Source organism: Scatophagus argus, chromosome 5 (assembly GCF_020382885.2).
Source record: "Scatophagus argus isolate fScaArg1 chromosome 5, fScaArg1.pri, whole genome shotgun sequence".
NCBI classification, from domain to species: Eukaryota; Metazoa; Chordata; class Actinopteri; family Scatophagidae; genus Scatophagus; species Scatophagus argus.
In genome coordinates, this window is record NC_058497.1 from 5,813,065 (window position 1) to 5,838,109 (window position 25,045).

The following is a 25,045-nucleotide window of genomic DNA, read 5'->3' on the forward strand; positions in this document are numbered from 1 at the left end:
TTCAAGGTAAACATAAAACAAAACATATCTATGGTCAAACACAGATATGATAGTTGATTGTACACTGGCTGTCCTGCTCGGATACACTAAGAAACCAGTTTATATCTTCAGACTATGTGCCAGTTATTGTGGGTTAAAAGTAAGATTGCAATCTAACTAAATTCCCAGATATTTACAAGATTGAACAACTTCAATTTCAGTCCACATGGACAGCAGGAAGTTTCATTGTATTACAGATTTAGGGTTCTTAAAGCAAAGCTCATTTTGTAAGGCAGAGTAGAGTTCAGTAGAGTGGAACAATAATATTATTTACATAGACTGTAAATAATCATAGACCAAGAACATAACCCTGTGGTAACCCCTTGGTTATTTAACAGTCCAGTCACCAGAATAAAATGCTGGTTCTGTACATTTCCACAAACTGCAGATAAACATACATATCACTAGAACATTTCCCTAGAACTTTCTTCTATTGTAAGGTGAAAGGATTGACGGTGTGACACCTGGAAGAGACAGAAACAAAAATCCAGGTGATTTTATTGACCTTTGGGCATTTTCAATCTATTTTTGTGATTAAACCTAACTATACATTAAGTACAGTATTGTCACAACATAAAAGTGAGAATTTAATTGTAAAGAAAAGTATCATCATATCAAACATAAACTTTAGATATAATCATTGGTTTGCAGAAAGGAGGTCATTAAATCTGCCTGTTTCTGTAGCTAATAATAATGAGCATATCTGTGCACATAGAAATCTTTGGTTACAGATAAGGTTATACACAGTAGGTGTTTTCATGAGGCCTTACTTTAAAAATGTTGGTTTGTGCTAAACATGTCTTTCTTCATGCAACGTGGCTTGATTAATGGATGATTAAAAATGGACCAAAACAACAACAGAGTTTTCCTTGATTTACAATAAGCTTGGCTCCTTCATAAGATGTTCCAACCCTTATAGTAAACCACCATCAAAGCCAGTCACTTTTACAAGACCTCTTCTTGACAAATGGTGTAATCTCCCTCCTTTTTTTCAATCATAAGTCATGTCAGTCCTCTGACAATCTGTTAAACTCCGACAGAGAGCAGAGAGCTCAGGCTGCAGCTGCAGTGATCTGTTACACAAGTTCGTGAAGAAAACAAAGTACTTAAAACACACACCAGAGCTCCTCGTAGCTCTTGTAGATCTTTACCAGCCCTCACATCCTTCTTCCTTACCTGTTTCTCACCTAAATTAAGGATAATTTCATGTGTCGACATGTACGAACACTACCAAGTTCTATTTTTTCTGTCCTACCTGCCTAACTGTCCTAATCCCTTGCAGTTCCTGATGTACATGTCCTATCCATAACCTTCATATCTTCTCATTTTAACTGTCAAACATCCATACATAGTTCCACCTTTTGCCAAACTGCAAGTAAAACACCCAGCAAACATTTAGTACCCCATAGCCCCCAACCTGCCCCAATTCAGCTTTGGGGGGGAAGGGGGGTCAGGGGCCAGAGTGCAAACAGAGGTCAACAGGAAATGGCTGTTCTCCCTGTCACCCAGGTCCTGACCTCAGCACCCCTCCACTTCTCATTTCTCTTTTGTCACTCCCCACACTCACTCCTAGGACATGCTGGTCAGTATGGGTCTCTCACTTTTACTCTTTCACCTCTCCACCTCTTTCTGTTTCACTAAGCAAACATGTGTTCAAAAACAGTGCAACAGTTTCTACATCAGTATGACCTCACAAGGTTAGAAAGAGAACTCTGAATTACTACAAAGATCTTTGTGGGAAAACATTGATAAGTTTTCATTTTTATTTTTCATAACATGATGAAACAAATAAATATTAATTCCTTGAGTCACAAATGTGCCTGTTTCTTAGACTAGACATCATCTATGTTACATTAAGTATGTTGAATTTGATTCCAATATCACAAATGTCAACCTCTTGTTAGCTCTAGATAAAAAAATCAAAGGAGCATCAAAGTTATTAGGAATTACCCACTGGAGACCATGCAGACACTGCAAAAACTAAAACTAAACTAAAAAAAAAACAAACAAATGTCGATCAGTAAATCAATATCAGACTAAACTTTCTTTAAGTTTGCATAGGTACAGCAGTGTTAATTTTTTTATGTTTTTGTTTGTCATGTGTAACACTTTGTTTTGGTTCAGTGCAGAATCAGTGCAGGAAAGGTCAACGGTGACTTGAACCACAGGAAAGGTAGAGTTGCCAAGCTTCACTATATTTCTCCCCAAAGCATAGTTAGCTAAATAATTTAGTGTCGTGTAATATAATGCAATTTCAAAGAGGCAGTGTTGATTATCCTTATCAGTATTGGCCTTAAAAATCCATGATCACTCTGACTCGTTATTCCTCCAACAGCTGAACTTGTTGCTCTGCTGTATGACATCTTTTTCTCTCCATTTGAAAACAATGATCCTAAAATATATAATCCTGCAACATCTCAGCCCAGGCAGGAATCGCAGCAGAAAAATCAACAACACATACTTTATTCATACATCAGTGCACAGCCCTCACTCACACAGTATAATTCATCACAGCCTCAGCTTATGATTGGTTCAGATAGATTGCCAGCCTTTTCTCTCACCAGCACAGACTCCATTAGACGGTGGGAATTAGTCTGCATAAAATCTGTTGACTTCATGTTGACAAATGAAGAGGAGAGAAGAAATGGGAGCGAGAAAGTGCTTCAATGCATTTAAGTGGTTTGTGTTCCAGTGTTTGTATACTGTGGTTAGACGACAGTACAATGCAGATGATTCAGCCTTACAGCTTCACAAAGCAGAGGTGTGAGGTTTTGGCTGAATTTTGAGAAAATGTCTAAAGTCAATAACACATTTTTGGAGGAAATGCATTTCATAAAATTTAAATAGGCCGAGGATTTTTAGTAAAATGTCAACATTGCAATTGTCATTTCAAATAACCTCCACTGCAGCACGTGTACAGTGTTGACTGTGCAGGATAGTATATATTGCATTCAGTGTACTGCTACACTGTGTGTAATGTCTCCATCATTTCAAGATTCCTACTGGTTCAAATTCGACCATTTGGACTATTGAAGCAAAATGAATACACATGTGTAATGTGAAAATGTGCATGTCTGCGTGTGTCAGCGCATGAATATGTGTGTGCATAAATATGCACAATTCCATTTTAACATAAAGTGAGGTTCTGTGGGAGGGGGAGTACTCTGCTGGTCATTAATCATTCAATTACACACCTGTCAGAGCTCAGACAAGTGGGAGAGAGGGAGGGGCAGTGTGGTGGGAGGAGGGAGGCAGAGAAAGAGAAGGAGGGAGAGAGAAAGAGAATGGAGGAATGCAGCAGGGAGAGGAGGAAGTGCAGATAGGACCTGAATGACAGAGAAAAGGAATGAAAAAGGAGCAGGAGGGTTACAAAGAGAAAGAGAATGGGTGAAAGTTTTATTGTGCTGTAGTGTGTGTGAACGAACCACGACAGAGGCAAGCTGCTGGATGGTGACAGGCCACAGTAAAGACAAAGACACTTTTATGTATTACAGGGGGCGAGTGACAGATGAGGACAAGGCAGGCCAGCACAATAAAGATGCAGTCAGACTCAACACTTTATTCACACTAATTCAAGAGGATTACTGGGGCAATTTAAACAAAATGGGAGTGTGTGATATGACAACAAAATATGCCAGAAAAGGAGAGGTTTAATATGAAATACAAAAGCAAATTTAATTTTGTAATTTTATATCTAATGCAGTGTTTGTAATGGTTATATGTCTTTATACTGTCAGAATAAATACATTCTCACATACTTATGATTAATTAAACACTGAATGGCTATTCTGATATTCTTTTAAATTTAGGCAGTGGTGTTTGAGGGGTACTAATTCTAATATTATACTTCATGTATTACTAATAAAAGTACATTTACATGTTATCTATTATGTTAGTATCAGAGGCAAAAGAACTTATAAATCAGAGAAATGGTGCTGTTGTGTTGAAATATACTAATATACAATAATACAATAATATACAGCTACATTAATGTGTAAGCAGCAGTTTCTTGCTGTACTGTATATACTATACAGTATGCTTTGTATATGAACTCTTAATCTATGAAGTACTCTAGCTAGAACTGTTAAATAAATGCTGTGGAGTAAAAAGCACTATATTTAAGTGTATTTAACTTTAACCGAATTTGGGGTGAAGTATAAACTAACAAGACATGACAGCTTCAAATTTGTACTTAAGTACAGTCCTCAATTAGTTAAATTCCACCAAGAAAAATGAGTGCCAACAATCATTAATCTCTGTTGTTTTCTGATATTTTAGACTTTGATTTTTTTTTTCACCAAAATCTGCATTTTGCTGTCTTCTCTTATTAGTTAACAGATTCATAATACAGAAGTTGTAAGAAGGTTTCTTTATTTTCCAGTTTGAATGTTGAAATAATGCCACAATGTTTGTACTGCATGTTCCATTTAGTCTCCTATTTTTATTTCCATAAATTATATGTTTAAGTGTTTATATACGGTATGTGAAGAGACAGCCCTCCCAACGCTTGTGTGTGTGTGTGTGTGCGTGCGTTGTGTTGCCGTCTCCGTGTTTAGCTGCAGTACCTCAACTGCCTCAGGCCACAGCCATCTGTGCCCCCTCCTCATTTCACATACACACACTCCACTTTTCTGTGGACCCCCTCCTCCACCGCCAGCACCACTGCCATATATCTAATTTATGGCCCTGGTGAGTGCGTTACATACACTTCTGTATGCATAATATATCACGTGTGAGAGAACAAGTGTGTAACACTATGTATTGGCCAGTGTAGTCTTGGCCACAGCTTCTTCCTCAGTGCTTCCCTAAATTTTTGTGTGTGTGTGTGTGTGTCCAATCAATGCGTGTTATGTGTGTTTCTTTATCAGTCCTCCACAGCAGTCTGACAGCACTGATTGTGAGAAGAGAAACGGAATGTGTGTGTGTGTGTGTGTGTAAAAACCCAGCTGTTTCTGGGGTTGACATCCACATGCAGGCAGAATGCCAGATGTCTCATTAGGCAAATTTGATTGGCTCGGTCATTTAGAATGCAGCGATGATACGATTCCATATGTGTGTGTACATGACGCTGTGTGTGTGAACATTTACATAAGAGGCCCATATAACTATTTACATGTGTACATGCCTGATGTATGTGCATTCATTAACTATGTTTGGTAGCCTTTGAATTTACAGGCTGTTCAATTTTAAAAACAAAAACAACAATGAAAAATCTATAAGAGAAAACTATGCTGAAAATGACAAAAATAAATGAATAAATAAAATGAAATATACATGAAATAGTAAGTTGTTCCACTGAAGTGTTGCTACTTCACTTGACACTCACCTCATTTCACATCTGTAGCTGCTTTAACTTTTTGCACTGCTATAATGTCCACAACAACTGCTTTAAGTGCATCAGCCTTAAAGCTTCACTTTACTTCCCTCAACTTCAACTGCCACTTCAACTCCTTTAAGTACCAACATGTTGATTGCTCTCCAGTGTGCCCACTTACACTGCCACTTCAGCTGTTCCCAGGTTCAGATTTCTGTCACTCCTGCTACGAATGTCCCTCAGCCTCAACTGCCACTCGTTTGTAAGTGCTTACCTCATAGATTAATAAATGAATTCACAAATAAATGGATTCAGCTATATTGTTATCGTACAATTAGTTATCAGTTAATGACATGCTATATCAGTTCTTCTGTGACACGTGGTCCTAACCACAGCTGTCGCTCAGTTTCTTCAAGTCCTTCAACACCTTTCGCTGCTCCGGTGCCCACCAGCAAACTCAACTCCTTCAATCTCCCATACTTACTTATGCTTCACAACTGTAGCTTCACATCAATAGCTTTCAGTTTCAACTGCCACTTCAACTTCTGTAGGTGCCTGTTATTCAGATTTTAAATTTGTTGGAGCATTTCACCTTCTTCTGCAGCTTTAATTGCATTCTGTACCACTTTGACCCTCTTATAAAAGCTTCAACATGGACTCCTTCAGTGACTTTCGCTGCCACAAACATACAAGAAACTCAGCTCAAAGTGTTTTTCATGAAGAATAGAAACAAACTGAGAAATTTAAAAAGAGGAAGGAAATAAAAAAATAAATATGTCAGGTTACTCCTTGACAGTAACAGTCAGTCTACATCAGTCTGGCCACACAACCTTCTCATATTCTTTGCACTTCAGCTGAAAACTTTTGGGTGCTCATCCATCCCCTTTCAGCCTTCAGCTGCTGTTCAACTCTTGTCTATCAGTTTTCAACTCAAGTCCCACAGCTTCATCTTTATGCTATCCTGCTGGTGCTTAAACTTCAACAGTTGCTACAGTGTCATTTTAACTTCCTTCCATGCTTATAACTGTGTAACTGCTTTTTACATATCACCTCACAGAAGGAAGCATGTGTCTGCTCATGGATGACCGGCTAAGCTAACTAAGCTAGCTAACATTAAAGCTCAGCCAAAGATGACAGCATTAATGTTTACGTCCCGCATGAGTACATGTTGCTTTGGCATGGTGATATGGTGTAATTCAGTTGAAATAAAATAGTTCCCTGCATGAAACTGCTAAAAATGATTTCTGGAAAGAGACATCATTGTTGAGTAATTTTTTTTTGGCACTTAGAGCACCACATGTGTACTCGATTTTAAAAAAATGTAAAAAATTTTCATTTTTGTTGAATATATTCATCCAGTAAAAAATACAACATGAGATAATTCCATCAGTTAAAAATCAAACCTGTACAAACTGTAAATAGCACATTTCAGAGGATAAAATCTGCACGTCACTGGAGGATTAATGCTGCTCTCTAGTGGTCCAAAAGGAAGACAGCTATTTATGTTTGGGATGCTTCGTGCAGCACATAGAGCTTGTCTTTATTATGCCCTCATGCGCTTTTGCTTTTTAGGTAAGTTTACAAATAACAAAGAATGTATGAATAAAAAGCAAACGCTCATGTGGTAGTTCAACAGCATTATATTTTGGTGAATAAAAAGCATGTCATGATATCAGGCAAAAAATAGTAACTAGGATTTAAAGCTCCATTTATTAATTGTTTTGAACCACTGTGGTGACAGAAAATGCACACCAACAAGAAAAGTCACAACTATCTCATATTTATTGTGTTACCATTGTCAAATTAGCAAACATCCAGCAGAGACTGAACAACATAATTATTCATAACATTGTGTATCTGTTATCTGAAGAATGTAATTCCAATATTTACTCTACTTTTAGCTTCGTCTTGGTCTCAACCAATTCCTGGGGGAAACAGCTGACTCTTTAGCTGCTACATGCTCCTATATGTTCACCAGCTAGACACTGTTTGTCAGTCTGCTGTTTGGCAGTTTTTCTGCTGAGAACCTGGGTGAGAGTGAACGTGCAGACTTGTCTCGTCCTTGAGCAGCACTGGACACTGTTTCATGAGAGACACAGCTGCTGCAGTGAATGGTATTGGTGACCCACACAAGCCAAACTGTTTTATTCAGTTACTCTATTTCTACACTGTTACCTATGTTACCTTTATGTTAGTAATAATAATACTATATTGACAAATCAACAATGTTTAACAAACAACAAAGTTTAAATTAATTAGCTTATAAAAGAATCCCAACTCATGTTACAAAGACTAATAGCCTCAAAATATATCAGTGCCCTGACTAAGGGAATCTATTTATTAAAAGAATAAATTGACACATCTCCTGCATCATATAACATCTACTGCAAGTTAACTTATATTTACCATATTTCCAAGGAAAAGGTGGTTTGCTGGATCACTATTAAATGATCAGTGTGATCAATTGTGTATACAAAAAACAAACAAATGAACGTCAATTTTTGTATAAACTCTTCTCCTCTTTACAATATAAAAATGACATTAAATTTGGCCAGAGCTCCTCAACCACTTATGACCGCTTCTCACTTAATGGCCTCAGCATGCACAGTGTGATCACTTTAATCAGAGTCATTTTTGCTTCCATGAATCTTTCTTTTGAAAGGTTTTTAGAACTCCGAAGAGATAAAAGTATCCAGCATTTTGTAAAAAAAAAAAAGAAAAAGAAAAAAAAGAAAGTTATAATTGCAGAAAAGCAAAAGTATCCCTCAATTAATAAAAAAAAAATTAATTAATTAAAATAATAATAAAAAAATGGTTTGACCCATTGTGAATGTTTTTAGACAATATGACCTTGTCTAAAAGGTCAAAAAATGTGTGGCTGACAGGTTGCAATTGTATGCTTCTCCGGTATGTCCTCTCTCCATTACAGTCCTCCGTGATCCTCTTCCCAAGCTGCACACAGAGTCTGATTCCCTTCCTGTTTGCTCTTTATGACGTCTTGCTGATTACATTCTGTTGCTGGAGTGGACGTCTGTGATTCGTCCTCAGCGACCTGTGTCCTGCTTGTCTCTTCCATCAGTGGCTGCAGAGCCTCTGCGGTGCTCTCTGTCTGCTGCTGGGACTCAACGATATCAACAGAATCAGGTTCTTTTCCATTTTTCTCTTTACTTTCAGTTTCTGTCTCAGAGTTCTGCACGGCTCTCTCTCGACCCGACTGCCTGCGAATTGTCTGTCGGTGCTTGCTGCGGCGTGACTGGTTGCAGTGCAGGGTGCGCCTGCGATGCCATTTGTTGAGAGAGTGTTGCGCTTCGACACTAAGCTGCCGGGCAGCTAGTCGTGGCTGGAAGCTGCTGATGTAGTAAAGAGAGGCGTACAGGGTTGTAAGGTAGTAGCCACCTGTTGATATGGGGAGCGCAGAAAGGGAGACGGTCTGTGACTTGTAATCTTGATTAAATGGTATCCAGATCTCTATAATCAGTAGGAAGTCCTCTACTAAATGGAAATCAAACCAAAACCTCTATTTGTAGACAAGAATTAAGTTGCATCAGCTATTCTGAGATTAGCTGATACAATCACTAGGTAGGTAAGTCCTTTCTATTAGTCTGGTATCACCAGATCATTTTCAAATGCAAATTGGTCTGGAACTCTCAGTTAATTTTCTATTTCTAAGCAGTATTATCAATGAGAACAGCCCAAAATGCCCCTGGATGAAATTGGATAGACCTACAACCAATCAGAGCAATGAAACGTGTGAGCTAACTAACGTGACAGTAGATTGCACAGCTCGAGGCACAGACGAAATGTAAACTTGTTAGCTCTTAGGAGTTATAGTTTAGCAAAGCTAGTCTGCTAATGCTGACATTGATACTAAGAGCAGGAATTTAAATTCAATTAAATTCAAACTCTTTTAGCTTATATTATAATAAACAACAATTTATCTAGCGCCAAATCAAATAAACGGCTCATGACTGTTATAACAGCAATAGTTACACCTGACAGTTTGCTGGGTGGAAAAAAAGCACCAAGTAAATCTGTGCAGCCTTTTTTAACTTAGTAAAATGCAAATTTAGCGCACTCTTCATATCTAGACTAAGTTATGAATTTATTTTGCACGCAGGTCCAGAAATACGTCAAGTGATCAATCAGCCGACCTGCCCACTACAGTGTGTTCAGTTGTATCTGCCTTACCCTCTCCCTGTAGCTGTGAGGGGTCCAGGAGCTCCATCATGTAGTCTGTGTCTATCTGTAAGGTGACCACGTCACTACGGAGCAGCACCCATGTCAGGCAGGGCAGGAAATCATCCGCTCCAAATACTGTACCTGCTGGAGAGGAGAGGAGAGGAGAATGTGGATCCAGACATAGCTAGTAACAGGTAGTGTTATAGAAGTAATCATGTAGCTACCTGAGCTAGCATTAGCACTCATGCTGTGATAGATGCTCTTGCAGACTTTGAGCAGGATCTCGACCTTCTTGTTTGGGGAGTAGGCTTCATGCACACTGATCCACCTCTGTTGGATCCGCTCCAGGGTGACAGAGTCAGGAACTCCAACTCCTGCTGACCCTCCCAGCTCCTCCATCCCCTTCTTTTCCAGCACACGCATGTTGCTCTGGAGACGCTTGAAGCTGCCATCATCAGCCCGGGAGGCATGAATACAGGAGTAGATGCATGCAGAAACAGGCTTCAGAGCTACCTTGTGGAGGGAAAGTTCTACCAGGGAGTCTACAGGAGGGATGAAAGGAACGTGATGAAACATTAAAGGAGCACTAAACAATGATGCACTAAGCTGCAAGACAATGACGCATTTTTATTAATGTATTAAAAACCGTCACTGGCTGCTCACTCACCAATCTCTGAGTCATTTATGTCAGTGATGCTGTCCAACAATGCCTGGATTTCTTGACAGTCCAACAGAGTCTCCCTCAGTGATGTGAGTGATGATCTCACATCCTGTAAGAAGTCTGTGACCCCGCCATGATCAGCCCCTTTCTTCAGCGTCGTCTCCAAAAATCCTTTCACAGCCTCTGCAAATGGTTCACCTTTCCGCTCACTCAACTCCTGCACTCGGTTGGTTAGTCTTTTCTTCTGACTTACCAGCCCACCAAGAGCCTGACCCACAGCTGAGAGTCTATGTATGACCTTGTCAGCCAACCGTTGTGTACACGGGTAGTGTGGGTTAGGGTTTGGTGTTTGGGACTCCTGCTCTTCTTCTATGCTGCTTATTGACAGTGAGTCAAACTCCAGTGATGGGGGCTGAAGCAAAGAGGAAGGTCTAGGAGGGGGCAGCCAGACCCCATCCTCAATCCAGGATACCCTATGAGGAGACTGAGGCAGAGGGCTGCCGTGGTGCTGCTGCTCGAACACTTTGCTATTTAAACTTCCAGGGGTGGACGGAGAATATGGAGGAAGGCTCTCCATGCTCTCTCTGTCAGGAGTGTTGGAGCCAGAATCTCTGCTGGGCCTCCTAAGAACCACACCTGCAGGAGCAACTGGTACTGATGGGGTGAAGGGACACTGAGGCGAATCAGCTGACCTGGCTCTGATTAGACCTGGACAAGGAAAACACCGATTATGAAGACCATCTTGGCAATTTTGACAGTGAGAGCAATTAGACAATTAAACAAACTTGTTTTTATGATGCATTTATGATGCCTTATTCTCCACCAAACCACTGTTTGTTATAGTTTGCAGCTCTGGTAATCTAGAGTTTGTTGATTGATGTAAAACACATTGCTACCAGTGCACCAGTGTGGGAAAGTTGCCACAGATACCAGATTTAAATCTCAGGAATACTGCAAAATGTAGGGATGTTTTTTGGGCAGCGATAGGTATAATCAGCAATATTTATATGAAATAAGCCCCACACTGTAACAAAGGATATTGTATTTGAAAAAACACTGAAACAAACATTCCAGATTGCTTATTAAGCACTAAAGATCTCATAGTCAGCAATACTGAAGTAGATATTTCAAAACCTGTGAAAGTGAAATCAAAACTACATGGTCAAACATCGCTACAGGGAATTGCAGAAGCATTTTTTTTTCAACTTGGGTGAACTGGCCCTCTGAAGTGGGAGAGGCAAATTTCTAAATAAATTCTTAATTCAAGTGTAAAGATAACAGGTCCCCACCAGAATTCTCTGTACCGGCAGCAGCAGGTTCTTGGTCCAACGAGATGGCTCGTTTACTTTGTAATCCTGCCCCCGCCCATGGTCTGGTGGTGCTGAGGCGTCGCTCTTGTCTGTAATTTGATGGCCCTGTGCGACACTGTACAGCAGTCGCCTTATGGGTCAGCCAATCATCTCCATGTTCACGAAGGTAGAGAGGATTGATGATACACAGGGCCCCATTGGTGGAAGTCAGCTAAGGAAACAAACAGATACAGACACACTGAAGAAATAGGAAATAAGCAAACAGTTATCTATTTAAACATGCAGGAGAAACCAAGCAACACTATCATTTGTTCAGAGTCAAGTTTATGGCCGGCTGGTGAAAATGCAAAAATTAGTTTCCTTTAAGATACTGTATGTTTTGCTCCACACCAACGCCGAGAAAATTATCTGGCTCTTCAGCTGCTAAATGCTCCACTACGTTGGCTAGAGACAAAGCTAGTCACCAGCTGACATTTTGTGATGGCCAGGTAGTATACCGTAAGTTTATATTTTGCTGAAAATTAAATTATAGACAACAGTCAGACTGAGACCACCGAGGTGCTCCACAGAACGCCCTCCCTCCCTGTGGCTATCAAACTCTTCAACCCATCCCATTTCTCCACACAGGACAAAACAGTTTAACCTGCACTACAATTAACACTTTAAAACTGTATTCACACCTTATCTGCCATTATCTATATCTCATGTATATACTCTGTTATTTTTTATAATACTCTGCTATTTTATATTTTGTGTGATTATTTGCTACTTTTGTTGCTTCTTTGTACTGCAACCCTGGCACAACAATTTCTGTAGATTTTGTGAATCTCTGTGAGTGACTCCTTCATATTACACATTGTCATTTAGCCTGAGGTTCCGAGACACATACTGCCTCATTTGCAAACAAAAGGAAAGATGAAATTGTCTTACCTTTGACTACTGTTCGTATACAGTATTTTATTATCAGCTGTAGTTTTACACACATAAAGACACACACACACACACACAGTATATATACCTGTATGGAGCACATTACACTGCTTGGCTCCCTGTGGATCATTTCTTCAGTCAGCTGCTCAGACGGTGTGCTCAGCCAAGTTTCTGCATTAGAGAGGTGTTATACATAAGACAGTTCCTGAAAACATCTTTATTTGAGATGTATGGTAGCTTCTGGGAGATGACATGAGACAGCCACAGAGATACACGGACTGACCGGGTTCAAGTTGAGAGAGACGGTTTTTCCTCTTATCGGTTACAGTGAAGATCCAGTGAGGAATGTAAAGACAAACAGCCAACACATCCCTGGCACAAAGAGGGGGATGAGATAGATAAAATGAAAGTGTCAAACAGAGAGAGTCAAGATATTTACACAGATCTTGAAAGGGACATAATGTCAACTATGCTTTCAAGTCAATGAAAGCAAGTTGGGACAGCAGGTTCTTACCTGGTCAGAGAGTAGAAGAGCACAAGCTGAGCCAAGTCAGAGAAAGAAAGACGAGAGTCAGACAGCTGAAAGACTGACACAGTGAAACAGAGAGAGAGTGGGCAGGATTAGTCTCATGTTTGCTGAAAAAATACATTCTTGGAAACTAAGCTCGAATTAAAACAGTCAAAAGGAGACATCTAAAGCCAGTGTGACTGTTTCATTAGTTTTATTTTTACACTTGCTTCACTCGTCATTATGTCTGTTATTTTCAGATGCTGTGTGGTTTCTCATGTTGAGAAGGTTGTTTCAAGTCTGAAGGGTCTCTTAGGCCTTTAACTTTAGCTATAATGCTGCAGAGAAGTAAAGGTAGCACAAAAAGGTGTGGATGTGATAACTGAAAGGGAGTTCACAGGTTAAAGAACCAGGATTTTTATGATCTGCTCTTGCTTGTAACAACTTGCCGATGGCAGAGTGCACAAGTATTACACATACTGTATGATCTTATTGGGCTACTGCAACTCTAAATCTGGTCAGTAACAGATGAAATGTTTCATAGAATAACCACTTAAAATAACACAGTGACAACTTAGGGACTTGACTGTGCACAAACGTACAAAAAGAGAGAGGAGTCTGTGGTTGGTCCGTACCTGTGTCTGTACTTTTGATGCTATAGTCAAGAACCGCTCCATTCTCTCCTCCAGCAGACACACACACCAGGCTGGGCTGAGACGTTGCAGAGTCCCTCACAATCAGGAAACTCTTCAGGGAGAAACACTGTGACTCATTTCGGTATCTCAAGTGTTACGAAAGCTTGTCGAGCAGGATTTCTCTTAAATGATTACGGTGTGGTTCCATGGCAACCAGGCAACAAGGGGGAGGACACTGATGATTTTAAACAGTGTGAAAATCAATGCCGCATGGGCGTTTCTCTCACAGGCTGCAACCAAACTGAAAATCATGCAACAGAACAAATATCCCAAGGTACATAAGTGCTGATAAGTGCTGACAAAATTCTCTTTTAAATTAAAGGTCCTAAAAAACCCCTTTCTCCAATCGCTTTCTTGCTAAGAAACACTGGATGCATGAGAGCCCAAATTTTGCAACAGTTTTGGTTATTTCACACAAAAGATTTCTGTGGGGTTTTTTTTTTTTTTTTTTTTTTTGGTTTTGATTTTTTTTTGGGTCTGAAGTAGGCAGGGCTCATTTGGGGAAAATTGATGTCACACATTTCCATGCACCAATCAGAGTTTAGCAACATTTGAATCAAAGCCTGAAAACTGGAAGCAGGTTGTTTACTTATGCTGCCATAATTTTGTATTGTATATAAGACATAAAAAACAAAGCAAACAAAGCATAACTTTAACAGCCAAAATTGTAATACCAGTCATTGTTTATTCACTCTGATAACGCTGCTTTAACTGCACAGATGTCCTGTTAATAGAGCCTCTATGTCTGATCACATTCTTTAAACTCTGATACAGAATAGGCAGCCGGTTGGGACATAATGAACATGGGCAAAATATAGCGAAACAGCCTCTCACTCATGTAGTTACATCACCATAACTGAATTTAGAGGTTCTGGTGAACACCAGCACGCACATATACACACACACACAGGATGTGGCTTTCATGCTCAGTGAGAACAGAAATAGAGTCAAGTTCACTTTAAGTAACCAAATTCTAAGACACACGCAGCAGGGCAGTTTCACACGAACAAATTCATTTTCCAATTTTGATGATTTATAACGGCAACATTTAGTCACTGATTCGTTTGACATACTGGAAACAATACATGTCAAAATGAACAAATAAACTTTTTTGTCCAAATCAACAAAACCAGCTGGTCTACAAGCACCACGAGTTGTTAAACAGTACAGCTACTTAATGCTTTAACTATGCCATGAGAGTTTCTGCAATAAAAAACATACGCTGTTAACTTTCCACATGAACAAGTACTCACATGTTACTTGGTGCCAGATAAGAGTTTTGCATTTCAAGGGACAAACATACTCCTTTAACATATTTTCCTGACCAACTCACATTCTGTCTTTGTCGCAGACGTATCCATTTTGTAATGTCATTTCCCTAGTACGCACACGCTTTAATTCAGAACTACTTCTGCATTCAACACCCAAAGAAGTGCTTGTTATCAGAAGTCAAACAGAAAAAGGAACTACTCCTGTGTCACATAGATGTACATATTAGGGTTAAGTCCGGCTAAGAATACTTGCATTGTGAAATATTTAAGTGAAGCATACAGACTTGTCCTGCTCTACGTTATGTTTGCTCTCCTTTGAGATCAAGAATAAAAATACTTATTTTCATACAACATAAGATTAGATAATATAAACTGGATCGCTTACAAATGAGGGGGACAGAGAGAGGAAGCAAGAAATTAAGAAATAATGATTTAAAAAAAAAAACATTATTTAAATAAATCCTCATTTTGCCTTTCAAATTTCTTTAAAAATTGATAGAAATTTTTAAAAAGGGCAGAGGAGTAACACTTAAATTTTCATTTCTATAAGACAACAAAGCTCTTTCACTCCGTGTTTGTTAGAAGACACATCAAAATGTAACACATGGAACAAGTGGAGTCCTGAGACCAGTGTCCATTTTAGGATCAACTGATTAGGTTTTGGGGATGATATAGATTTTGACTTTTGTCATAATAATATAGTATGCTTCAAAATCCAAAATGTAACCAGGATGGAGGCTTCATTCATTGAGAATTACTCATTGTTAGAGGAGGTGGATCAGTGGCTGATTTACTTCAGTTAATTCTCTAAAAAAGTAAAACTGCATTAGATGTAATTCATCATCACACTGAAGACTTGATGTTACATTATACAGTAAAGGTAAGACTCTGTGACTGATTGATTTCTGCAGTGAGGAGGAGGTAAGCTCACCCCAGCAGGTCTTCCACAGATAGCAGCGTGGGCCCTTTCTTTATCCCAGGGCTCCCTGGGGCACCAGGCCTCCTGACAGCCCCTCAGCTGTTCCAGCAGCGACAGCCTCCTCTTGCTGCTCCGCCATGGGATGGCTGTGGTCCCATTTACTGCACTGTGAACCGCCCTGGATACAAACATAAGGCATCACATCTGTTTGCATCTTTGCCCATAAACAATAGATCAGTATTATAGATTGAGACTGCTGATGCCTCTAGTACCAAAATAAAAAAATTGAGGTTAATTGGTTTTTTTTTTGCAAGAACGATATCATCGAAGTATCATGTAAGATTTGGCTTTGTGAACATTAATTTTCGAAACAGACAATAAAATGAATTGACTTTTTCAAAAAAATATCTAAAGCCAAGCTTATTGAGGGTATGAAAAGGTTGATACTTACATGTGTTGTCTGGCTCAGTTGGTTCGGTTATCCTTCTCTACACTGTTAGCACATTTCTCCACATGTTGCAATCTTCATTCTCTTAAACTCTTCCTTTCTACACAGCACAAAATGTTGCTCAAGAGCTGAAAATACCAACAAGGCCAAAAAGGGAAGCTCATGTACATCCTCAAGAAGTTTCCTGGTGCATTGTGTAGAATATTTTGTATTTCAAAATGCAGGTAACTGTTGTATCGCTGCTTTCTTCTGTCACCGACACATGCTGGCATTTAATGCACTTTCAGTTTTCATGTGGAACTGTTCAGCTGATCTTTCATCACAGCCTCCTTCGTCCTCCCCTCCCCTAATGTGTTGTGGTTAACCCACCTCACAGTCAAAAGACACTACAGCTTCTCTAGACAGCTACATGAGCCACTTTGTTCTCTCTGGAACTCTGTTGCTGTGTTCTGCTCATAAATGATGAATGGCAAAAACGGCAAAGTTGTCCTGGAAACGTTCCACCACAATCATGAGATTATCTAACAGATTTTATCTTGCAGCGGTGTAAGAAATGCACCCATAGATGTATAAATCTAGCTTTAAATCCATCAATTAGAGATGTTTAATTTACAGAGAAAAATGCAGGCTGTACTGACTGCACAGAGAGGTTTTCATGTCTGTTTTGTCTCATGTGCATACAGGTTGGTTTGTTGGTTGTTCAACACTCATGCCTCTCACAGAAACCACAGCCAAAGGTGCTGATGATTGATCATTGCCGTGGCAAGGCGACTGACAGTCTGTCATTTACACGAAGTGCTTCCACTTTCTGTGGCAGCACTGCGTGTCAACACTGCGTGTCAACACTGTCTTTACAATAGCAATGACCAATATGGCTGACAGCAGTGAAGCCTAAACAGAGGCCAGACTGACAAAGTCACTCAACCTTTCCATTGTGAAACTACTGTAAGTGGAAATGTGTGTGGAACAAATTATGCCCCATAAATGTTACATAAATCTTTCAAGGCCCTGAAAGCCCATTTTATAAAGCAGTGTCTTATTATTAATGATGTAATCCTATATTTTTGTATGTTTTTGCTTTTCTCATCATACTCCCACAATCCCGTATAAGTATGAGGATGGCACGGTGGTGCAGTGGTTAGCACTGTTGCCTCACAGCAAGAGGGTTCCAGGTTTGAATCCTGGTCTGGGCCCTTCTGTGTGGAGTTAGCATGTTCTCCCTGTGTGGGCTTTCTCTGGGTACTCTGGCGTCCCCCAAATCCCAAAAACACGCACATTAGGTTAATTGGCTACTCCACATTTGCCCTAGGTGTGAGTGTGTGGCTGTCTGTCTTGGTGTGTCGGCCCTGCGACTGACCGGCGACCAATCCAGGGGGAAGCCCGTCTCTCGCCCATAGTCAGCTGGGATAGGCTCCTCTCTGTCACTGTCTCAACAGAAGTGAACATTATCAGCTTTAAAAAAGAAAGTCAGATTTATTGCAGGACCTTTTAAATAGTTTTCCATTATTTTTGCACAAATAGTCATGTAATGGTATACACCCCCCATATTTTTTATTTCATTAACACTTCATGCTTTTTCAAACAGCCTCCATAGTTTTCCATGAAACACCTTCTTGTACTTTATTACACCTTATTTTAACAATTTTGTCTTTTATCCTTCTTGTGTGCCTGCGGCACTTAATCTATCCTCAAAGATCTAAAAGGAAAAAATCAACTAAGGACCAACTCAGGTCCTGACAGCAAAGTTACAATTATTTTGTGTATCATGTATATCATGTACGGTTTTTGTTGCATTAACATCTTAAAATGAAAATGTTGTGTTAAAAGAAATTACGAAGTCAAGTCAATTAGAAGTCAATTAGAAGTCAAACCAAACCAGGAGCAGAAGATTAACATGAAAAACACTATTAATTAAACATTTTAAAAGTTCTACATAACCAATTATACAATTACTGACCAAAACTATTGTCCTATATTTACAACAACCTCAGTTTACCTACCAGGAAGTACTTTTATGAAGTCACTGACCAATCAGGCCAACATTGGTTTGGAGAAAAAGATAACAGATTAAATTTACAACAGCTGGACTACCTTTTGAGGAAAATTAAAATAAAGTGAAGAGAGCTGAAGTGGCTCGGCCAAAATGATCAGATGTGTTTAACAGTTAGTTTGAGGACAATACTGTGCTTGCCCTATAATGGAGCAGAATCACCTGCCGGGGCACTGGTGGTATTAACCACCTTCCTGTAAATGCGTGTTGCTGAAACACAGATGACAAAGCCACTATCTATTGTAGGAAAATCTGCCAATGCATTGTTTAACTGCCTCAGAAACAAATATACAGCCGAGACAGATGCGAGCTAATGCAAAAAAGAAAAGTAGGTTAGTGTCAGTAAAGTGCAAATAATTAACAAAAATACAGGAGCATAAAACACAGGGATGTCCTGTGAGACAAAAAAATTCATAGATTCCGCAGATGGAAAATGAACTTCACGTCCAAACAAAAACCACGGTATCATAATCCCTCTTTAAGGGCCAACTCCAATCTGTGACATCACTGCAGTGGCTTTTCTGAAAAAGGGAGCTTTTTAACATGTTACTCTTCCTTTTTGGGCTCTGGTGCCACTGATGCAGAGCTCGCCTTGGCTGCAGCTCCTTTGCTCTCACTGCTCTTGTCCTGACTGTCAATCCTGGCGTGTTCCCGTTTGACCAATTCTTCCAGCTCTGCCTGCAAAGAGGTGAAGGCAAAACAAGGGATCTAACATGAGTAACCCCTGGAGACATGGAGGACAGAGTGGTGAACAAACCAGTGACTGCAAAAATAAACAATTAGAAAAAAACAGCGCATGTATTGACTTTATTGAGAAGTCCCTCTGCACTGGTCTCCGGGGACCACATTCACACAGGAAAATCAGAAATAGGTTAGCCTGACATTTCAAAAGCTCTCACCTTTAGTGCTTCTGCTGCAGTTCAACACCAACAACACTTTGTCACAACCGCAAATACGCTGTGCACTAAACAGTTAGATTATATTATGTTTTGAAGCGTTACTGTATATTAGATAATTCTAGAAATGTATTACTAATATGGTAAATAACTTCAGTCTCTTGAGTGTCCAAAGAACAATAAGGCTTATTTGCTTTCTTTGTGAGACTTAGATGTGAGGAGGCACACAGTCTCAGGTTTAAACACGAACTATTAAACATGTGCCAGCAGGAAGGAGGGTATACTTGTAACATGCAAACCGGACTATCATGAGGCCCATCTTATTTTGTGATCTGTACACAAACTTAACATTCTGTGGTTACATGGTGCAGTATCTGTGTTTCAAGGAAGTCACTGCAACCAGATGTAGTTCAGTATGAAATACTTCCATCATCCAGCTATAAATAACACCATAAGTTGTGTGTTTTGCACTTGTCTTTTTGTACGCACTAAACAATCTAGACACAATGTGTTAATTAGTTTGAGCTTAAATGTGTTGCCAGATGGAACTTTTATGACTTACTGTACTGATGTATCCATTCAATCCTGCTAAGAGTTGACAATACTGAGCGGCTGACACATGAACAAGCTATTTGTTCCTGTTAAAATGCAACACTTGCAATATGTGTTGAGCTTAGGTGAGAGCCTAAAGTAATAAATTAAAATTGGACAAATAAAATTAAATGAGAGAGAGGAAATGATGGACTGAGAGGTGTAACGCATAACCCAACAGTATCACACCATCAGAAATGAGCTTGTGTGTAACTTTAGAGACCCCTTCGAGGGAAATAGCGATTATACACTGTATCTGAGTGACAGCTGCAGGTATATTGGACTCACTGTTCTGTAGTAAATGGACTGTGGTCAAACAGGAAGTATGACGTGAAATAAGCACAGGGTCTATGAAAGATGTTTGCGTGTCTTACCTTCCATCCCAACAGGTCAGCGAGAGCCAAACAGCCATCATCACATGTGCTAATGTGAGCTACATCTCTGCAGAGAAGAAAAAAGGTCACCGTGTTAAAACTTGGATAGAGCTTCATGCACATAAATATCACAACACTAGCTGTCGCACCAAATTTTAATATATTATTCTTTAACGCCTATTAAGCTGTTGATAAACGACTCGTATGCACTTTACACAAGACAGCTGTTTAAAAATAAGCAAATGGATGATTACTGAGCATGCGAGTTATTACGCAACTACATTTAGCATGTAATTATGCAAAGAATCGCAGAAATGTAGTACAGCGCAAATTAAATCATCATCATGGACAGTGCTTTGGCACCCTCTGGTGTGCTAAGGTAAACTGGAAAAAGTCAGTTTAAAGGAACAGTTCACCTGAGAATGAAAATTCAGTCAACCACTGACCCAACCTGAGAACCCACCGGCTATCGTCTGATGACGATTTGGCCTCTGGGTCCAAATGGCAAATGATAAGTGTAGAACATTTTTGTAAAATTATGTTTTTCAGTGATTGAGTTTCCTCGTTATTACACAGCTAGTGAGACACATAATATCCTATCACGTAAGCAAAGTAAATGTTAAGTATGTGATGTTGGTATTTTATTTGATTAGATGTTAACTAAATTTTCAGAGTCAGCCCAAATTCTGCCACGTTTTAGCCAAGCTGTCAGGTCTGTGTTTACATGACTACTACAGGTCTTATGAACACAAAGTTGCTTTCTACATTTAATAAAACTGGCAATTTATGTGTTACATCGTATTTGGTGAGATTCTGTGACTTGCAGTGTTGGAAATGTACTCAGATCTTTTATTTTGATAACAGCATCAGTACCACTATGTTAAACTGTTGCACTAAAAGTAATACTCCTACATTGAGGTCCAGACAATATTTTGGTAAGCAGATGAATTACACAGCTAAACTGTGCTAAACTTTTGGCCTCTTTTGCTCTCCACATACACACAACTAAAACCTGCTCAAATGTGATTTGTCAGTGTGACTATGACCACAAACCACCTACAAACAGAAACCAGCATGCTTCTGATCATTTCGGCTTAAAATATAGCATGCAAATAATTTCTGTTCCAAACAATTTGGGATCTCTGGGCTTCCAGAGATTTGGATAAGCCAGATGAGTGGTATGGAGCCTTTTTTCAATGGTTGATGAGAATGCTGTGAAGCTCCACAAATTTTTTGTCGTCGAAGAAATTTTAGTCAACTTTGCTTTGACATCGGGGTGAGTAAATAATGAGTGAATTTTCATTTTTAGGTCAGCTGTTCTTCTTCTAAAGTGATACACATAATATAAAACAAGAAATATCAAACACTGATAACTGATAATTCTGGTCCACTTGATCAATTATGAAAAGTTTTCCAAATACTTTCTGTACTACCTGTACGCCTTGTCTGAGTCAAAGTCCATCCCTCCTCCAAATCCCAACAAACCGAGCAGAGGATCAGCCTGCACAGAGAAACACACAAACAATGATGCACTGACATAGATACTAAGAAAAAACATCTATGATGGAAGAATAAAAGGACAAAGGCAGAAAGTGGTTGATGAAAGGGTGTGGGCCCACCTGCCCTGCCTTCTCCATATTGATGAGCAGTCTGGGGCAACTTTTTGAAACCCTGAAAGAAAGAAAAGAGAGAACAAATAATTCCTTAAACATTATTTCAGTAATACAGTTGATGCTTTTAAACAGATCAATCTCCAGTAATAGGACACCTCATGACCAGATTACTACTGGAAACATGTCTGAATCTTTCATATTACAGGACAGTCTCCTGGCTGCTAGACTGCAGTATCCTGCCAGGTTATTACTGCTTTCAAAAATATGAAACTTGATCCAAAGTACCTGCTGACTAGACTTGCAAATGGTTGGACCTGCAGAGATGTCCCCATGATGATGAGAAGATCACAGCGAGGAAAGTCCTGACAGGAAGATGATGATGGTGAGAGTTAAGAGGTTATTGCTGCAGTGGTGTCGCATCACATTCTCTTCAAACCTGTATGCATGCTCACCATTTTCATCGAAGTGAAGAACCGGACAGGTAGATTTTCTCCAAAGAAGACAATATCTGGGTGAATAACAAGCAAGGATCACAGCGGGACAAAGAAGTACTCAGATATTTGGTGACACAGCTATCCAGCAGTCATGTTTGTAATGTAAGATTAGTTGGTCTTTTAGGGAAGTACAATGAATAAGAGAATTACATGAGACACATAAGTAGCATAGAAACAACAGAAAATTATAAACACAACAGACAGACACCACTGACCTGGCTTGACCAAACTTTGGCATTTTTCACACCGAGGAACGTCATCAGAAAAGATTTTATCTGCAAAGCAGATGAAGGAGGTTAAGCAACTTGCTGTAATAATCCCACGCTCCAACATGTAAAGGCTAACCAAAGCAAAAGACACCTTTCATCCAATCCAGGTTGTACTCTTTGCGGCAGCAGAAGCTGACACAGTGGGATGTGTAGAACGTTCCATGAGCTTCAATCAGATCGTCTCCTTCAAGGCCGGCCACACGCTCCAGAGTGTCTATATTCTGAATGAACACACACATATTAATGCCAGTACAAAAATTTCAGTGTACAGTGTGTGAGGTACAGATGTTAGCTGTTTTTTTCCTACCTGTGAGTAGCAGCGTCTCAGGAGTCCCTTGTCTTTCAGCAGTTTCATGAAGTAGTGACAGACTGTCGGCTAAACACCAATAAAAGTCAACCGCAAGACAGTAAACAACTATGAGGCCATTGATTGTTTTCTGTTCTCAATGTTGTGATATATTTTGATTTCATGATTACATTTCCAACATTTATTTGAGGTCTATAAGGCAAATAGAAATGTTATGTACCTTAAACTGTCCTGGGTATAGCTCCTTGGCCAAGGCGAAGAAAGGCTCTGGATGTTTCTGAGAACAAAGAAAAATGTCACATTTTATTGTAGAGATAGTGAAGACTAGATTACGCACTGCCTCAAACCACAACACAGGCGACCAGCTTTAGTGTACACTTGTACACTTGCAAAGATGACTTTGCAAGTGTACACTAAAGCTGGTGTGGTGTGGTCTATACTAAGGTCCCCGCACTGAGTGACTGTTCAAAGACTTTCAGAGCGTCTTCGTAAAAGGAACAACCTAATTTGCATATTCTTGGCATTTGCCATTAGATTAGAGCAAAAACAGAAACCCAAGACACTTCTTAGTTAAACTGTTGATTAATCACATTATATTTAACACTGAACACAGTCTAGTCTAGTTTAAATTCTAATAACTGAAAACTGTCAAGAATTTTTGAGCCCCCTGGGAAAGCTGTTATTTACTGATGTGTGTCATTCCTCAAAGTTTCAAACAAGCTTCAAAGTTTCTTTCACACACCTTAAAGTAATCTATCTGGAAGATGGCCTCTGGGTAAGGCAAGTCATACTTCTGCAAGTTTGCATACAGGCCAGTTCCTGGTGAGCGGAAATCAGGGATCCCAGCCGCTTTGGGTAGAGATGGTGTTGAGGGTGGGAGATTAAGAATTAAACAAAAATTTACCGACTTTACCAACACTGACTAATGAAAGCAGTTTGATTTTTTTTTTTTCTGTGATATCCAAACTGGAGATACTCACATGTGGAAATTCCTGCTCCTACCATGCATAGGATGTTTTTACCTGTGTGGATGCAGAAAAATTTCTAACTTTAATCAATTTAAAAAAAAAAAAATCACACACACACATTATTATAAGAGGCTTGCACTGTATGTGGAAGTAAATCATTAACCTGTGGTCAGAAATAAAAGATGAGCTGAATGAATGCAGACAGGGACTCACATTTACCACTCTTTATGTATCGTGCCACTCCCTCTAGAGTCAGCTCATCCAGAACTTTGTCTGGTGAGCCGAGGCCCAGGGTGCTGGAGAAGAGGTTACGCAGGAAGTCCACTGCCGGGAACACAGTGGAGAACCAGGTGATGACATATTTAAGCAGAATACTATGCATGCAAATAAATTCAATAACAAAAGACTCAATTACAAAACATTAAGAATTCAGGAAACAATACATTAATGTCATGTGTATAGCATGTGTATGAGTCACGTACCAAGTGTCATATGAACTAGACAACACTTGCAAAACAGTGTAATGTTGTTTTTAGTTTTTGTGCACCACTTTCGGATACCATTTATTATTTTCACATACTCTGTGTGTCTCCTGCAGCCTCTTCTTCACTGCTGTCGTCAGACTGATCCTACAAAGGACACAATATTGACATTAATACAAGTGACACTGTTGTGAATGGGCTTTGTCTTCATCTGAGATCTGCGGTAACAATACCTGCTATGTCAGACGATGGCTGTGACAACCAGCTAACCCTAACTAACGTTACCTGCTAAGCCTTAGCTGTTTTTCTTACCTCTGATTCGGGCGCAACCTCCTCCTCTTCTTCTTTTTTAGGAAGTTCTACAAATTCAAAATTAAATACCGCGTCAAACCACGGTTCAACAAACATTCCCCCATGTAACTCAAACAGTCATGTTAGCTGTACAGCTAGCAAGGCGAGCTAGCGCCCTATGAACCCAAAGTTGTAACTCAATTTTCACATCAGACAGTTATCCTACCTGAAGCATCAGACATTTATCCGTCTACTGTGACCCCTTCCAACCCAAGATTCCGGGTGACATAAATTTAAGTCCCAGCTTTTACGAAGTTACGACAGGCATTTACTGTTGCTAGCACTCAGCTGAGAGGTCTTGTTGTTGTCCGCCAGAAACACCGTCCGTGTTTGTTGTGACCCAGTTCTCATGGCATAATTGGTTCCTATAGCACAT

The 25,045-nt window shown here is 39.6% G+C and overlaps 2 protein-coding genes across 9 annotated transcripts; both read right to left on the bottom strand.

The window, feature by feature from the left end:
• Nucleotides 1-6,975: 6,975 nt before the first annotated feature.
• rinl (Ras and Rab interactor-like) lies at nt 6,976-17,122 on the bottom strand. Of its 8 annotated transcripts, none has more exons than XM_046388497.1 (11): nt 16,278-17,122; nt 15,839-16,004; nt 13,577-13,688; nt 12,948-13,020; nt 12,717-12,805; nt 12,522-12,604; nt 11,498-11,714; nt 10,200-10,901; nt 9,757-10,074; nt 9,542-9,676; nt 6,976-8,749 (listed from the first exon to the last, which is right to left on the bottom strand). In XM_046388497.1, coding segments are annotated over exons 1-11 (2,370 nt in total). In that variant the 5' UTR covers nt 16,280-17,122; the 3' UTR covers nt 6,976-8,276. The 8 variants fall into 8 exon arrangements, with proteins under 8 accessions (XP_046244453.1, XP_046244451.1, XP_046244450.1 ...); XM_046388495.1 differs by having other exon boundaries at nt 11,483-11,714; nt 16,278-16,374; XM_046388494.1 differs by lacking the exon at nt 16,278-17,122 and having other exon boundaries at nt 9,542-9,673; nt 11,483-11,714; nt 15,839-16,018.
• Nucleotides 17,123-17,727: 605 nt separating this feature from the next.
• sirt2 (sirtuin 2 (silent mating type information regulation 2, homolog) 2 (S. cerevisiae)) lies at nt 17,728-25,015 on the bottom strand. The gene is made up of 16 exons (XM_046388503.1): nt 24,836-25,015; nt 24,631-24,677; nt 24,417-24,465; nt 24,050-24,160; nt 23,849-23,890; nt 23,611-23,717; nt 23,089-23,145; nt 22,869-22,937; nt 22,653-22,782; nt 22,508-22,567; nt 22,251-22,306; nt 22,084-22,160; nt 21,805-21,856; nt 21,619-21,686; nt 20,186-20,252; nt 17,728-19,002 (listed from the first exon to the last, which is right to left on the bottom strand). Exons 1-16 carry the CDS (start codon nt 24,849-24,851, stop codon nt 18,871-18,873), a joined length of 1,140 nt encoding a protein of 379 aa, XP_046244459.1. The 5' UTR covers nt 24,852-25,015; the 3' UTR covers nt 17,728-18,870.
• Between the last annotated feature and the right edge of the window lie 30 nt (nt 25,016-25,045).